This window comes from Oryctolagus cuniculus, chromosome 9 (assembly GCF_051225735.1).
Source record: "Oryctolagus cuniculus isolate XC-2025 breed Fujian yellow rabbit chromosome 9, ASM5122573v1, whole genome shotgun sequence".
Classification (NCBI taxonomy): Eukaryota; Metazoa; Chordata; class Mammalia; order Lagomorpha; family Leporidae; genus Oryctolagus; species Oryctolagus cuniculus.
This window is the reverse complement of record NC_142875.1, coordinates 64,778,792-64,796,271: the sequence shown is the minus strand read 5'-3', so window position 1 is coordinate 64,796,271 and position 17,480 is coordinate 64,778,792. Positions and strand designations below refer to the sequence as shown.

General features: G+C 47.9%; 1 protein-coding gene across 1 annotated transcript in view; it reads left to right on the top strand.

Annotated features, from left to right (window-relative positions):
• Positions 1 to 17,480, top strand: part of ERICH6B (glutamate rich 6B) — a 74,305-nt gene that overhangs the window by 7,262 nt on the left and 49,563 nt on the right. Inside the window, exons 2-3 of the mRNA XM_089303301.1 lie at positions 648 to 699; positions 16,494 to 16,858. Coding sequence (XP_089159427.1) covers positions 16,553 to 16,858 — 306 coding nt within the window. The 5' untranslated portion in view covers positions 648 to 699; positions 16,494 to 16,552. The remainder of the gene's footprint in view (positions 1 to 647; positions 700 to 16,493; positions 16,859 to 17,480) is intronic.

Sequence of the window (17,480 nt, the reverse complement as noted above, 5' to 3'; positions counted from 1 at the left end):
CATTTACTAAGTAGTGATGTCCAAGTAACCTAATAAATATTTGTGTCTCATCCTTGTGTCACATACTTATGTCAAAATTTAACCTGACAATTAAAGAAAAATGTTTTTTTTATCTCATTCTGAAATAGCCACAACAGCTTACTAAAGTCACATATGTGCCCCCTGAGGCTACACAACTCCTTAAGTCTTGGACTCAGCCATCCTAACTTCCTGTGCCACACTGGGTTTTTGGGTAGTACTTGCTTTTTATCTCAACATCTGTCCAAAAAAATCAGCTTTGTAAAATATGCCATCATTAAAAGGAATGTAGTATAACTAAAGATAGCAGTTCATACGATGTCTAACAGATGTGCAGTATTGTGTTTCCCTCAAAACTTTAAACCCCAACATGTCCCTATGGGACCTCTGCAGCTAAAGGGGCCTTGAGTGCACAGGTGCATTATACCATTTAGAGATGAGGGGTGGGAGACGAGGAAAATACTGTAAGACAGATGGTTTCTTAGGTTCAGTTTGCTTATTGGGTATTCAAGGAGAGCTGCTGACCCGCAAAGGTCAGTCCAAAATATCTGACCGCCAGTATTATTAGGAAATAAAGTGTTCTCTGCCTAAGTTGCTGTATATCTGAACAGAAAATATTTTCCTTTCAGCTGTTACTGTTGAAAACCCTCTTGGACTGGATTCAGTTCACTCTCTAACATTGTAAGTACTGAGCCCTGAGCCTAATGGGGCTACATTGATCCAAGTCTTGAAGACTAAACAGTCAATTTCTGCCGGCGCCGCGGCTCACTAGGCTAATCCTCCGCCTTGCGCCACCGGCACACCGGGTTCTAGTCCCGGTCGGGGCGCCGGATTCTGTCCCGGTTGCCCCTCTTCCAGGCCAGCTCTCTGCTGTGGCCAGGGAGTGCAGTGGAGGATGGCCCAAGTGCTTGGGCCCTGCACCCCATGGGAGACCAGGAAAAGCACCTGGCTCCTGGCTCCTGCCATCGGATCAGCGCGGTGCGCCGGCCACAGTGCGCCAGCCGCGGCAGCCATTGGAGGGTGAACCAACGGCAAAAGGAAGACCTTTCTCTCTGTCTCTCTCTCTCACTGTCCACTCTGCCTGTCAAAAAAAAAAAAAAAAAAAAAAAAAAAAAAGACTAAACAGTCACAATTTCTGATAATTCTTACTGTCCTCCATGTTAGCCACACGGTGATCCCAGAAACAGCAAGGCCATCCTGGATCTCCGTGAAGTGGATTTTAGATTCCTACAGAAAAAGCATTTTAAATCTATCATCTTTCCCATTAAGAATGTACCTCAGATAAATGCTGGTGTTACCATCCATAAAGCATCCAAAGAAATGGTCATTGCTGTATTAATATCCCTTCTCTGTAAATTAGCCAAGGTTCTAAAAACTGGAAGTCTTCTTGATAAGTTTGTGGGAATCTTGTTTGGCCTGAAATTTGACTTTCTAGAATTCAAGTGGGGGGGGGGGGTCCAACCTAAACTATGATAGGACTATTTAAAATTCTTTCTTCATCCCATTTTCTGTGAAAATGTACACTTTTTTTTTTGACAGGAGGAGTTAGACAGTGAGAGAGACAGAGAGAAAGGTCTTCCTTCCATTGGTTCACCCCCCAAATGGCCACTACAGCTGGAGCGCTACGCTGATCCGAAGCCAAGAGCCAGGTGCTTGCTTCCTCCTGGTCTTCCACTTGGGCCATCCTCCACTGCCTTCTCAGGCCACAGCAGAGAGCTGGACTGGAAGAGGAGCAACTGAAACGGAACCAGCGCCCCAACTGGGACTAGAACCCTGGGTGCCGGTGCCACAGGCAGAGGATTAGCCTAGTGAGCCACAGCGCCGACAGAAAATGTACACATTTTCTGCAGATATATTACTAAGTAAGATTCACCATGGGGTGCTGTCCTAGGTCCCCTCCCTCTATTAGCCAAATAGCCAGTGTACCTGAATTTCACAACATAACTGGCCCCGAGGGCTTTGAACGATTTAGTTAGTTTTAGGAACACAAGGTAGGAAGGAACCTACAGACCTTCTAAGTCAAACTCTTGATACTCTAAGTGAGAAAAGAAATCTAGAGCCAGGTAGTAGGAAAAGGAAACGTGTTCAAAAATTGCATTCTGAGATTGGAGCTCAGCCAAAATGGGGCAACTTCTCCTGGCACCTGCTCCTTACCATCCCGTGAGGTGTCCCATTCATGTGTCTGTATGTGTTGAAACGCTGACATCTCAGCACAGTGACAGTGCAGGCAGGGTAACCATCCCAAAACACTCTTCCACTGAGAAGCTAAGTTGAGCTATCTGAAATTGAATATGCCATCTGTTCTAACAGTTCCAATCATCCTGCTTTGTTGCTGATAAGTTTCAATGATTTGAGGGAGGTCCATTGAAAGATGAGCCACATGACTCTACAAAATTCATACAGTAAGCTTGTAACTGAGGGTGTCTTTCCATCTAAATGAGTTTCCTTTTCACAAGCAGGGAATCTAAAACTTGTTTCTTTGTTCTTTGAAATAATTGCCATGAAAGCCTGCAGATATTTGAAGGAATCCCTAAGAACTTGAGATGTAAAGATGGAGAGAGATCTTGTTTGTCACCTCTTTCGCAGAGGGGTTTAAAATACTGCGAGTACACAGACCTGGTTTCCCTCCAATGCCAAAGACAGAGCTCAGTAACTACGGCTTAGGGTCAGTTATCTAGCAGCTTTGGTTGTGAATGGTTGTGAATGGAAAAGAAAAAAGCAAAGCATGCTCTTCTGTCCTGGCCACATAATAGTGCTCAGCGCATGCCAGAAGCCCAGCAGCTCCCTCCTGCTTTCTCCACCTCCTCTTCATGTCTATCAGGATGCATGATTGATTAGAGCTTGGGGGAACAGGCTGCTGGGAGGAAAGCCCTGGGGGTAACTCCAAGATGGGCCCCTAGGAGGCGCTCTTCTCCGAAGAACACATTATGGTTGTTGTCGGGGAAGAACGTGGTACTCGGCAACAAGAGACCCAGGTCCAAGCCCTGGATTGGCTACTTCCTCGGTGGAGTGATTTGATTTCTCTGAACCTTGGTGCTTTCATCCGCCCGGTGTAGATGATAGTGTTTACTGCACAAGGCTGCTGTGATAAATAAATTATAGGCCGGCAAAAGCGTGTTACAACTCAAAGCACCGTACCAGTTGTTCAGCCATAGTGGAGAACGGAAGCAGTACATGGAGAAATTTCCCTGATTTCAATAAAAAGAGGACAAGGCAGATGTGCAAAATGATAGCCCAGGCAGTCTGATGGTGCCTCTGGGCAGAATTCTAGAACATTCCAGGGTGTCAGGCTGGGACCCCTCAGGCCAGAGGACAGCAGGGATTCCTGGAGGGAAAGGCGGGTGGGCCTGAGGGACTGGCCCTCTCCGACCATCCACTAGGGAAGGGGGAAACTTTCACAGAGGGGAGAGTTCTTGGGGAACCAAGGAGGGAGGTGCCTCCGAAAGAGGAGGGGAGGGGCTTCAGGCGAGAGAGGGCCCCAGGAGAGAGGGAAGGGCCTCAGGGTGCAGGGTGGGGGGCTCAGGAGGAGGAGGGAGAGGAGCTCCAGAAAGTCCTGGGATGGGGCCCCAGGGAAGAATCTCAGAGAGCCGTGTTCTTCAAGACCTTTCTTGTTTTTCCAACAGTGTTCCTAGTAGGCTGCTCTTCTTCTCATTTTTGAGCTCATTTTTTCCACTCTGAAAAGAAACCATTTTTTCCCCTCAAACGACTTTTCTGACGTTTGCAGAGATTCTGAGCTCTTCTGTTTCCCTCGAAAACTGAAAGCCGTTTCTGGACAGAATGCTTAGCTTTTTGCCCGCGGCCTCTCCTGACTTTGGCCGGAGAGCAGCGAGCCGGGGGTCCCTAGCCAGTCCTCAGCCACTTGGGCGTCCTTGGGGCTCTCTGCCGCAGCACCTGGACATAGAAGAATGAAGCCGAGAGGGTTCCAAAACAGCCGGCAGTCCAATAAAACATTATTTAGACAAAGCTGGAGAAAGGCAGTGCCCCCGTGGGAGGAGACAGGAACCCACGTGCCCTTTTGGGGTGAGGGATCCAGATGTGTCCACAGAGTGGACAGAGTTCACTGGGCCCTGACCCACCAAGCGAGGTCGGAACGGTATCTATGCCTCGTTTCTGCCCACTCAGTCAGGAACCAGGCTCGGGTTCTGTTCCAGGCTCAGCCACGTTAGTAGTGGCCAAAGTGGTGAAGGCGCTGGGAACCACGCCATCTACTGGATGGTGAGGGAACTGTCAAGAAAGACTCCTGATTCACACATTTCCTCATTAAGTATCATTACCGGCTATGTGCTAAGCAGGGCTCCCCGCACCTGGGCTACATCAGTAAGACAAGGTCCCTGCCTTCAGGGAAGTAAATTTCTGATGAGAGGAAACAGACAATACTCGTCATCCATGAGCCACTTACTTAGTCTGTTGGTAGGTGAGGTTAAGGGAGACCAGAAGTGCACCGTAAGAAGAGTGACAGTAAACAGGGCAGCAGGCGGGGCCATGAGCCAGGCAGAGATCTGGGGGAAGAGCCCAGAGGACAGACAGAGCAAATGCCCTAAGTGGGGAGCGGGGTTCTGTGCCTTGCGTGTTGGGAGCAGCACTGAGCGAGTCTGGTGGTGATCAAGAACTGCCCTTTGGTGGCAGGAGCCCAGGAGTCAACTGAAGTCCTTGGGCTGCTTCCCCAGAATCACATCAGTTCTGGAGGTCATGAGATAGAACATGCCCCAAAAAGGGGCCACGCGCCCAACACACAGAAAGCCAACCCCTGACACCAGGGTGGCGGCAGAAAGGAGCCAGACGGGACTCCCGAGGGATTAGTGGTGAAGGTTCTTACAGTTTGAACTTGGTGCATACTCAGCTCATGTCCAAGTTCCTGGTTGGTCTGCAATGCTTGTGGCCCTCCTTCAATTGGTCAACAATGTCATGTTCTTTAGGGAATTTTGGTAATGGCAGAGTGGGTCCAGTTAGCCTGGGGGTTATGTGCAGGTGGTAGTAACTCATTGCTCAGGGCCTGGGGTTCCTGGAAGAGAAACCCCTCACGACAGCACTGACACCAAGGTGTTAGCTGTTGGAGAAGCAAATGCCCCCGCTGAGTCTGGTGATTGAGGACCTTGCGGGGCCAGCTGCACCACTCCCTCCATTCGGTGAGTTAATTTTAGTAAGTGGTTGATTTGCTGTCAAAGTCACAGCCAAGGGAGGAAGGCCTGGAGACAAGGCCTGACGGGCTCTCACATCTGCATTTGAGGCACTATATGGAAGCTCGGTTTCAATCAGGAGTACACAGGAGGGAAGGACAGTGGCACTGGAAAGCCATGTGCTTGTCTGTCTGTCCCTCCCAGCCCAAGGCCACCACCAAGGGCCACACAAACCTGCTCTTCCTACAGAGCATCATTGTCTTTTTTTATTTTATTTATTTATTTGACAAATAGAGTTAGACAGTGAGGGAGGCCGGCACTGCGGCTCACTAGGCGCCAGCACCCTGGGTTCTAGTCCCGGTTGAGGCGCCGGATTCTGTCCTGGTTGCTCCTCTTCCAGTCCAGCTCTCTGCTGTGGCCCGGGGAAGGCAGTGGAGGATGGCCCAGGTTCTTGGGCCCTGCACCCGCATGGGAGACCAGTGGGAAGCACCTGTCTCCTGGCTTCAGGTCAGCACAGCGTGCCGGCCGTAGTGGCCACTTGGGGGGTGAACCAACAGAAAAAGGAAGACCTTTCTCTCTGTCTCTCTCTCTCACTAACTCTGCCTGTCAAAAGAAAAAGAAAAAAGAAAAGACAGTGAGGGAGAGAGACAGAGAGAAAGGTCTTCCTTCCATTGGTTCACCCCCCAAATGGCCACTACGGCTGGAGCGCTACGCTGATCCGAAGCCAGGAGCCAGGTGCTTCTTCCTGGTTTCCCACGCGGGTGCAAGTGCCCAAGCACTTGGGCCACAGCAGAGAGCTGGACTGGAAGAGGAGCACCCGGGACTAGAACCCATATGGGATGCGGCACCACAGGTGGAGGATTAACCACATGAGCCACGGCGCCGGCCCTAGAGCATCCTTTTCTTGCTCCCTTCCCTTACCCCAAGGACTTTGCTCAAATCCAACCGCCGGTCCCTTTGTGTTCATTTAGCTTCTGAAGTAGCAAAGTGCTTAGAAAGTCAGGAGGACGTGTCAGGGCCCCCGTGAGAGGACAGAGAGCAGCTCAGGCGCAGCAGCAGCTTCTGGTCACAGGAGGCAGAGCAGAGCCCTGTTTCCCTACACAACCACAGCCAGGGCCTGGAGCCCTTTGCTGGGTCCTTTGCTGGGAACCAGAGGTGGTGATCATTCGTTCTCTTTTCAGTCTCGTCATCAAGTCAGCCACTCACAGAGCCGTGTCCTGGCTGTTTTCGCTACTTGTGTCTTCCTCCTTTGCTGCTACTAAGAATGTTGACCTCAGAATCAAACAGGGGACACAGGAATACCTCCACATAGGGAATGAGTCAGCCTCACATTGACCGTGCGGTGCAGAACTCCATCTAGAAGACTGTGTAGTGCATCAACCTCTGCGTGAAGGTCTACCCCGCTTCACTCACTCAGCACACACTCATCGTTAGGAAATAGAGCTGACCAAGCACAAAGCACATGAGAAAATACTTTCCTCTATTCACTCATTCAGTTGTGCTACTGAGTGCCTAACATGTGCCCAGTACTCGGCTAAGGGCAAGTGTTCAGTGGTGAATGGTTTGAATGTTACACCTGCCCCCACCAAAACAGCAGCCTGGAGCAAGGCCCAGCCTCTCTGCAGGAGCCAGAAAGATAAAGCCAATGCTTGAGGAGGCAGAGGGAACATCAGACCTCAGTGCAGCTGCTGTTTTTGCACTTTTGCTGGAGACCTGAACACAGAGAACGGTCGCTCGACTTTTAGAGCAGGTGATGATAACCCGCCTCTGAATCCAGCATTCATACACAGGCAGAGGCGGGGACATGGGCAGCAATGGAAGGGGCATGTCCTCTTCAAAGAGGGAAGCCTCGAGTCAGCATCAATGGGTCATTAAACCAGAACTAATGAGACTGAGGAATCTCTGAACCAAGTGGGTTTATTGGGCCATTACAGATGCTACCCAAGAAAGGATCGGGTCGGGGGGTAAGCTCTCACGACTACCAACAGTGGGACTGCAAGGCAGTTGGAAATATGTCTGCTGGACCTAAAGCTAAGAGCATTTTTATAATGAAAACCTGAGGCAAGACAGCATAGGTTGTTGACACTGAACTGACCTTGGCTCTAGATAAGAAGGGCGGGATAAAATGAAGGGGAAAGTTTGGGGACAGCAGGGCAGGCAGTGAGGAGAAGCACTTGCTGTTTCTGGTTGGCTGGGGAGACAGCACCTGGTGATCAAGGTCAAAGTCTTAGAATACATTCAGGACTGTGGATTAGTCTTTTGTTGGTTTGAACCACCATTGTTAACTGATTAACCTCCTCTCTCTCCCCTCCTCCATCCCCAACCCTTTATGTTAAGGGAATAAGTATCTTAATTTTTATTCTGAATTCTTGCCCCATAGAGGTTAGAATTTGAAACAGGGGCATAAATATGGTGTACAGGATTTATTTAAAATAGAATAAATATACAGTCACATTTGAGTGTGGGCAACCCCTCACAGAGAGATACTTGTCGTGAGTGGGCCTGTGAGTAGAGAGAGAACAGGAGGCTAGAGAAAGACCCAAAAACAAGGGGCAGAAACCAAAAAGCAAAAAGGGCTGCTCTCACATGTAACAGTCCTCTTTATGGGTGGGAGGGTGATGCCCTAATTGAATATATGAAGGGGGTGGGGTCTGGGTGGGATTTAGTGTATATGAAGCTTTCTGTGAATGTCATGGCCCCTGTATGTGGCATTTAACTTCCTTGTGCGCATAATGGTACCTCCTTTTTCCTGATCCTGGATAAGACACAGGTGCATCACAGGAAAGTGGGTGTGTGGGCATGCTGGATTGACAGATAAGGGGTGGAGTTATGATGCAAGGCTATGCAGAAATTATGAGAAAACAATCTTCCAGCTCACCTGTTTCTACCTAATACTCCTGCCTATATCCCCCACATCAATTAGCTCCCCTATCTCTCCTCTCTTCCATCTTCCAACCCTTGTAATTAAATTTAGGACATCTCAGAAATGTTCTCTTGTCAGTTTCCACATCAGAAAGCAAGCCCAGGTTTGACTCCTATTGCTTAGAGAAGCCACAACCTACAATTTTTTTGGGAATTCTGTCAATCCTCATTATTTGCTCTAACTCTTAGGAAAACAGTATTTAAGCCAAGTAAAATATATCCACCAGCCTGATTTGATGGAGGCAGCCATCTTGCGAAGCCAGGCTAGAGATTAATGAGCTACCACCTACATTGTAAAGTTGTTTTCCTTGTGATGACTGGAGAAATTAGCCCACAAGCTGTCTGAAACGGCCATTGCACTGGGCCAAGATGGGTATCTCTGGATGCCAGGGTGCCATTACTATCTTCAGTGCCTGTAGGCTTTTCTAAACAAATTTCTAAAAGAGCTAAAGGGAGGGTGTCTGGAATGCAGTTTCTTTCCTGCGCTTTCACATGAGAATGCGGCTGACTGGGCCCTTTTCACAAGGCCTGATGAGAAAATGGAGAGAAAAGACTTGGAGCTCTGAGTGACAGCACGCTGTTGATAAACGCACTCAGGCTGTCCAGGGGACCAGCTGATTGGATCTCTTAAGCAGCTAAAAAGTCTGAAAGGCAAGGAACCCTGATGTGTAAGCCTTTGATGGAGTGGCTGTGCCTACGGGTGCTCCCCACCCCTCCCAGGGCAGAGCTGGACAGATCCGCCATCAAAACCAAAAAGGCACAGCCATTAAGGGAGTAAAAACAGATTTTATTCAGAGCTATTGTGACAGGAGAAAAGGGACGGAGCTCCATTCTGATTACAGCATGGGAAGTGGGAATTTACAGCCAAGGGTAGGGAGGGTAGGGATCAGTGGATAGAAAATTAGCAAGAGGAAACCCCAGGATATCCACAGGGTGGATGGGAAATCAACTAAGACATGTCAGGGGTAGGGGGATTCTGGTGAACCTGAGCTAACAGGACTCTCGCAGAAGACAGGCAGGGTGACCAGACATCACTTGGGGGATTGTGGAGGATGAGGACTGCACTCAGATACACAGTGTGGTCAGATACAGAGAGAGGGGGCCGGAGGTCTCACTGAACTGACTTAGCTATGTAGGGAAGTCTTAACTTTACTGTTTTCCCTCTAAACGCTTGATTATTTTAGTCTATGAAGTACATTGGCAATAGACAGATTAACAGGGGGAGGGGGTTAGTTATACAAATTGTATGATGTGCCTAAACACAGGAGCTATATACAAAGTGCAAGACTCAAATGAGGGGCAAAAGGGCTGGGCCTTCTGGAACATTCTGAACTGCAAGGAAGAAATAGAAAACTATGGTTAGGGCTTCTTCAAGAGGTGGGTCAAATTCTGAAAGATGGCAGAGAGGAATGCACGACAAAGCTTGTCTTATTAAGCAGAGAAAAATCTTCCAAGCAGCAGCCCTCAGCTGCTGGGGGAAAGCTCTGCCTGGGTCAGATGTGGCCTCCAACCCCTTTCTTCCTGTGGCAGGATTTTTTTCCCCATGAACTGAGAGGAGCTTAGCAGAGAAACCCTGTCTGTATCTGCTTTTCCTTCACTAATGTGCACAGATGCTGCAAGTGTCTCCTCTACAAAAGGACAGCTTGGCAGAGCCACTCCTGTGTCTGCAGAGGTCTGATTTTCTCTGAATAACCAACTTGAAATACAACAAAGAAATATATTTTAGGTGGGATATCTTGCCCTGTTGCTGTTGATTCGTTCCTGAGAGGAGGAACGTGGTGGGGGCAGGAGGCACGGAGTCACCACACAGACCCCGGGAGTCAGGTGAAAGTGGGCCAGAGGCGAGCAGCCCGCAGACTCGTTTATTTCAGTTAGTACAGCAGCTTATATAGCCAAGACAGCCAATCCGGTCAAGGGGCAGTTTATGCTCTAACCATTCACAGCCTGTTGCCAGGTAGTATCCAAAGCCATCCAATCACAGCCTGTTGCCAGGCAGGCTCCATTTGCCATGTGGTTTCCAAAACCATCCAATCACAGCCTGTTGCCAGGCAGGCTCCATTTGCCAGGTGGGTTTCAAAGCCATTCCTGAGTAACTGATGCTCGCTTGCCAGCGACCATCTTGGCCCACAGCCTGTGTGAGGTCATGCCATTCCTGATACCCATTATTCCTCATTCCTACCCCTATCTGAGCAAGCAATCCTGTAGACTCTTGATTTGAGTGCTGGTTAGTCAACGATGGGTAAGATCCCCTGGGGGACAACCTAAGACAGCACAGCCGCGTACAGAGACCACATGGAAACAGGGTCAACAATGGTATGGCCAAGAATCATGCCTCCTGTTGCTCAAAAATAAACAAAAAGGGGGAAATGTGGTGGAATGAGAAGGCCATGCCAAGATGGCCCACTTTCACCCGACTCCCAGGGTCTGTGTGGTGACTCTGCGCCTCTTGCCCCCACCACGTTTCTCCTCTCAGGAACGATTCCATCTCAACATCACCCTTTCCCAGCAGGGTTCTTGCTAAAACTGAATTTTACAAGGGAGGGCACAGATGGGCCTGAAAGAAAGTTTAAGAACCTGACTAAAGTGTAGTCCAATAAGTATCTTTGTCACCCTGTTCACCATCCCTCCCTCTGACTTATGTAGACAGCATCAAGAGCAAGAAGTTGTAGATGGTGTGTTTAGATTTTAAGGCAAAGTCATGCTGGATGGCTTCCTTTGAAATGGAAGAGGCTTCTGTAGAGAGAGAGAGGACCTAGAGCTTTCTAGTGTCTTGCCCTTTGCCCCAAGAACAGCTTCCTCTACTTCTCATGTATTATAAATATTTTGCTTCCTCTGCATTTGAGGCAACCCACACGAAGACATGCATCTACTGCAGAGCCAGAAAAGAGAAAGTCAACTGCAGGCCCAGCTCTCAAGCTCTATCATTTCTTAACTGTCCAGCAAATGGCCACAAGCATCCTCTTGTTCCAAAAGCTGCTTTAATACTAACTTTCCTGGTCTCCACTGTTGAGCAAGAAGTATGGAGGTGCTCATTTAAGACTGAACTCCAGCTCTAGGCACTAGCATGGAAGTGTTACCACCCAAAGTTATGTGCTCATTTCCTGGCAAGTTCATTAGAAATGCACCAGAAGGGAGCTGTCACACAAAGTAATTTATCTGAGTCAAATAAGGAGACCACAGGGAATCATTTCCAAAGCTGTGATTCCTTAAACAAGGAGAAATGGTTATCTTTTATTCTAAGGGGAAATGAATATGCAAGAGGGGGAGATCTTGTCATCACATATAGGTGTGGACACAAGTCCATGCAGGTGTAGATCAGAAACATGTCTTGACATGTATCACATGTTAAGGTAATAGGGCTTAAGCTCCTCCTGGGGTGGAGATCTTAGTATTAAAGTGAAACAAGGACACCTGCTGACCCATCTGTGCAGGCGTTGCCCTTACAGTAGGGTCTGGACAAGTTCAGGGTGGCTGGTGATTGCATCGCTCCCCAGAATGTCGCTGAAATCCCAAAAACAACTTTGGAGGATGCCAGTTGCTTTGAAAAATTTAAGATCTTCAAGTAGAAATGAGTCACAATAAATATTTTTGAGCTTTTTGGGGCATCAGCCAGTGATGCTGTTACCAAAATCTCAGTCCTTGTCCACAGTGCCATATCCAAATAACATGGACAAGGTTTGAGGGTAAAAAAAAAAAAAAAAAAAAAAAAAAACAAGTTTAATCTATCAAAAGATGATGAGGTAGAAGACTCATGTCTCCAGAACAATCATTCTGTAAATGAGGGTGCTTTGGGGTATTTAAGGAGGCCACAAGGAAGGGGGAATCAGGAACAAGGGAAACAAAGGGTAGGCCAGCCGCATGCTGGCCTCCAATCAGGCAACAAGGGGCTGGTTGAAGTCACAGCAGTTCTGTGGCCCAATTAGATGTTCCCCCTCATGTCCAAGTTCCTGGTTGGCCAGCAATGCCATACTCTTCAAGGAATTTTTATCAAGGCCAAGTGGGCTTCAGTACTTTCTGCCCTGGACCTGGAATTCCCTTGCCCAGACCTGAAAGTCTACTAAATAAAACCCCCTTGAGACAATACTGGTCATCAAGATGTTGTTGCCTGTGGGAGGAACCAATGACCTCAGGAGTCCAGTGAAGAGGACATTGTAGGGACAGCTGTGCCACTCCCTCAGTCCAGTACGTTGATTTGAGTGCTGTCAAAAGGCAGAGCAAGGACTCTTAAACTATGGGAGGGAGGTTAGCAGACTGAAACCTGCTGATATCTAGCATCTGCATTCAAGGCACTACTTGGGGGTTGTTGGTTTTAACAGAATCACTCACACTAAATGCCACATAATCAAACTGAAAACCATAAGGAACCACATAGATTCCCAAAACAGATCAGCTTGTCCTAAAACAGGGGATCCAGTCTAACTGAGTCCATATCATAAGGGATCCTCTTCTGCTTTAAACCTTGCAGGAAAAAGTAACTGAAACAGCCTGAGGTTAGCTATCAGCTTTCTTTTATTGCCGCTTCTTTGTTCTCACCTTACAAAACCCACTCTTCTGCTATTGTCTAGTGCTGATTCATGAGTCCGAAATAAAGGCCAACCAGATCTATAACTAATTTTGACTTAATTTTGACTTTTGACACTACTCAATAGAAAATGTGTAATAATGGGTTTGAGTTCTCCAGCCACCAGCTCCTCTACTTTTACAGTCTTCATCTCTCAGCAAAGCCAGTTTCCCTTGTTCCAGGTGGGTCTGATTACTCCCTACCTCCAAGCCCAACCATCTACACCATCAAGGAACCAACTCTTGACCAACTCTTGCAGTCAATTGTTTTCCAGATTGGCATTCTGAGCAACTGGCTATCTCAGTGTGGGTTCTCTGGAAAAGGATTCTGGGGTACAAAGTGCTGAGATGCAAAGTGTCTCTGAGCATCAATTCATGAAAGAGAAGGAGGTAGAAGCAAGACCTAGCAGAGGGAGGTGGTACTTGTGGAACTGGCTTGGCAAGTCTTGGCCAGCCTGGAGAGCACTAGGGTGAACATTGCCTCTCAGGGGTGTCCCACCTGGGGTTGGCTGGGTTCTTTAACACCCACCCCATTTTCTCACTTGAATCTTTCTGTCCTGAGAAGGGCACGGCTCCTGGAAGGGGCTACTGCAATCGAGGCAGATCCTGAAGGAGCTGGCAGGTAAAGGCTGTTGACCACACTCCCCATGGCTGGGTGGAAGCCCTGTCTTGAAAAGGGATCTGGATGGCACACCATGATGTTCACCACATGGCCCCCAGGCTAGCCCTGTATCAGAATCCCATAAGCCAGGGATTCTAGCTACCCTGCAGGTGGATGAATGTGCCCATTTGCCATTATGAACATCCTTCCCCACTACACCCCTCATTGTAAGCATCAGACTGTATGCTAAAAGTGACCCTGGCAATCTCCTCTGGCTGGCTTCCCATGATACTACGGGATAAATATTGATCTCTTAACTCCCCAGAGCAAACAGGAGGTTTCTGGACCAGCTGCCTCCCCAATGAGCAGGCTCTTCAGCATATCCCATTGTGCAGAATAAACCTCTGCAGACACTTCTGTATAGCCCTTCATTAAGTCACTGACCACCTATTTACTGGACATTTATCATGCATTAGATTCTGGGATAAACCATTGGTGGTAGAGTGGTGAACAGGTCATACCAGTCATTGTCATTGAGACACTTGGGTCTAGTGAATAAGAAAGTCTGAACAAGGAAACATAGAAATAGTTACATAATTAGATACAGTGATAAGTTCAGGAGGAAAGAATGACAAAGTATGGCAGTGGAGAAGGGATGGGAAGAGACAAGGTCAGAGAAACAGGCAGGCACTAGAGGACACACAATGAAGTTTACATTGTATTCTAAGTACAGCATAAAGTTGCTGGGAGGATTGAAGTGGTGGATATCCTGATATGATTTAGGTGTTTACAATAATCTTCATGGAGAATGCTAGCAGGGCAGCTGTATTGGTCCCAGGAAAGCCTGTAATCCAGACTAGAGATGCCATGTTCACCACAGGTGGTCACACTGCAGGCAGTAGTAGCAGGAAGGAATCAAAAAGGATTTATAAAAAAATCAACACTCCCCCCACCAACATTAAGAAGTTCACATAGGATCTGGTGCTGTGGCATAGCAGCTAAAGCTGCCACCTGTACTGCTGGCATCCCATATAGGCACCAATTAAAGTCCCAGCTGCTCCATTTCTGATCTGCTCTCTGCTATGGCCTGGGAAAGCAGCAGAAGATGGCCCAAGTCCTTGGGCCCCTGCACCCACCTGGGAGACTCAGAAGAAGCTCCGGGCTCCTGGCTTTGGATTGGCCCAGCTCTAGCTGTTGTGGCCATTTGGGGAATGAACCAGTGGATGGAAGACCTCTCTCTTTCTCTCTCTGCTTCTGCCTCTGCCTCTCTGTAATTCTGTCTTTCAAATAAATAAGTAAATCTTTAAAAAAGAAGAAGAAGAAGTTGTTCACACAGTTGGAAAGAAAAGTGTGCAAACAAGGAATACAGCAAAATAATGACTTTGATATAAATGTAGAAGGAACTAGTCTGGTATTTTCAGTACAGTAACAAAATAACTGAGGTCAGCTGACTGATAGAGAAAAGAGGGCAATTTGGGCTCCAGGTTCTGGAGAAACAAGGTCCGGGGGCCTCATCTGGTGATGGCCTCCTCGCTGACAGAGTCCTGAGGTGGTGCAGGCATCACATGGTGGGAGACAGGGTGTGTGCATGTGTTTGGGTAAATCTGGACTCTCTTCTTCTTATATAACCACCAATCATGGGGGTCCACCTGAATTCCCTTATCTAATCCTAATCACCTCCCAAAGGCCTCTCCTGTAAACACCATGGTTAGATTAGGTTCCTACCCTCTCAATACATCACCATGGAGATTGCATTTCAGTACAAGAAGCCTTGGGAGACCTCAGGCCATATCCAAAGCATAGCATCATGGTGGACCAGAGAATAGAGCCTGGGAGACTTCCAGAAGGAGTCAAGATGCTCACCGTGGAGTTGAGGCTGGGGATTACAGTTGAGGCTGAGTGAATAAACAGTAAGCGGTGTTTCTAGCCAAGGTGACAGTGCCATGGCAGCCATGAGAATGTGCCCTGCAGACTTCCAACCACCAGGGTCTTAATTGGCCGAGTGCCTCCCAACCAGTGTATCTACATCATCCTGCACATACCACTTCCATCATACTTTCACTTTATGTTTAGAAATACTTTTTTTTTCTTTTTTTTTTTTTATTTGACAGGTAGAGTTATAGACAGTGAGAGAGAGAGACAGAGAGAAAGATCTTCCTTCTGTTGGTTCACTCCCCAAATGGCCACTACGGCCAGTGCTGTGCAACCCAAAGACAGGAGCCAGATGCCTCTTCCTAGTCTCCCATGCGGGTGCAGCAGCCCAAGCACTGTCGCTCCCCCTCTTCATGGAGGAACGACACTGAACCCTGCGCTGTTCTTTCGTCTGCTCGGCCCTCCCCGGGTTTGCTGCTGGTTCTTCCCGGGTTGGCTACCGTCCCTTCCACCTCCGTGGAAGGGCGGTTCCCCCTGCCGCTTTCCCCACTTCCGCAGGGGAGCGGCACACCGCCGGCCGGCTCTCTCGGGGGCTGCTCAGGTGTTATTCGGATAGATGTTCCTGGTGCATGTTGTCTCTCTCCTCCTTTATAGTCCTCTTCCACCAATCCCAACTCTGCTACCCACACGCCGAGTACGCTGCTCTCCTCCAATCAGGAGCAGGTCCTGCTGTTTATTGGTTGAACTGGAGGCAGCTGTGTAGAAGCTGTTTCCTCCTCTCCCAGCGCCATATTGTGGGAGGGCAGATGTATAGAATAAGTCTTAATTCCAGTAACTTAGTCTAGTCCGAGTTGCTCCCCACAAAGCACCTGGGCCATCCTCTACTGCCTTCCCAGGCCTCAGCAGAGAGCTCGACTGGAAGAGGAGCAACCGGGACAGAACCGGTGCCCGTATGGGATGCCAGCGCCACAGGCGGAGGATTAACCAAGTGAGCCACAGCGCCGGACAGAAATACTTTTTTTCTTCCAGCTCCTGGAAAACAGTCTCTGTCTTGTCTGTTGGAGCATTAGCTCTTGAAAAATAAATAAAAATCTTCCCTCATAATCAAACCACTAAATACTGATGCCTCCTTTTCTCTCCAGTCCTCATTGCTTACTTCATATCTTGCAGTAATTTCAAAGGCTTTGCCTTCAGATATGACCTCCCAATCAGCTCAATGCCAGTAAAGTCTCTGCTCCCTCTCTTTGTGCCTTTTCATAGGCCTCCATGTACTGATCTGCATACTTAAAGGGCCCTCCAAAGATGACTGAATGAAATGAATGCACACAAATAGATTGAAATCAATATGCAGTATTGACTGTATTTACTGACTAATGGGATTTTATTCCTCTCTTGGTTACCAGGATGATAAAGTGACTTTGCCTGCTGCTGAAGGGGTTAATCTGCTTAAAACTTCCCCATCATGTCAGCTGAAAATAGCCAATCACCTGGAGCGTCCCCTCCCACCACTTCCCATCATTCCACACAGATTTTGTCTTCAGAGGAAGAGGAGGTTGAAGCAGTAGTAGATGAAGAGAACTTGCAGGATGCCTCTCCATCTCCAGAAGAAGAAGAAGAAGAGTCTTTCGAGGAGGAAGAGTATCTGCAGGAGGATGAATACCTATATGAGGAAAAGTATCTGGAAAGAAAGGACTACCTGTATGGAAAATACCTGCAAGAGGGTGCGTATCTAGACGAGAGGAAGTACTTGGAGAAAGAAAACTATGTGTAAGGGAGACAGTATCTCTATGAAGAAGAACTGGGATGGTGGCTGTAGCTCACCACAAGGCCCAGGACAAAGAACAAACTGAAGATGTAGCCAAAGCTCAAATTCCCAACCCTGTCCATGGTGCTGACAGGTGCACACAGACTCATTACTGACCAAGTTCTGTTCACAGCTACAACAGCCACGCCCCAAAGCAAGGAACCCACAGAGCAGTCAGGGAGACCTCATGAGCATAAAGTACCTGTTTATAATAATTAGTAATAATAACAGTAATAATTTATTTCTCCCCTTTTCCATATTCACAAGTAGTACATGTTCATTGTGGATGTTTCAGAAGCTATATGAGAAGTCTTTAAAAACTTCATGAAAAATGCAGATTATGAAAATTGTATACATTGATTTCAAATCTTTTTGCATTAAAATGGCCTTTTTATTTATTTGAAAGGCAGAGCAACAGAAGGAGAAAAAAATGAGACACACAGAGCAAAAGATCTTCTGTTTGCTGGTTCTCTCCCCAAATAACCCAATGGGCTATGGCTGGGCCAGACCAAAGCCAAGAGCCTGGAACTCCTTCCAAGTCTCCCACACGGGTGAAGGGGATCCAAGTAGTTGAGCCATCTTCTGC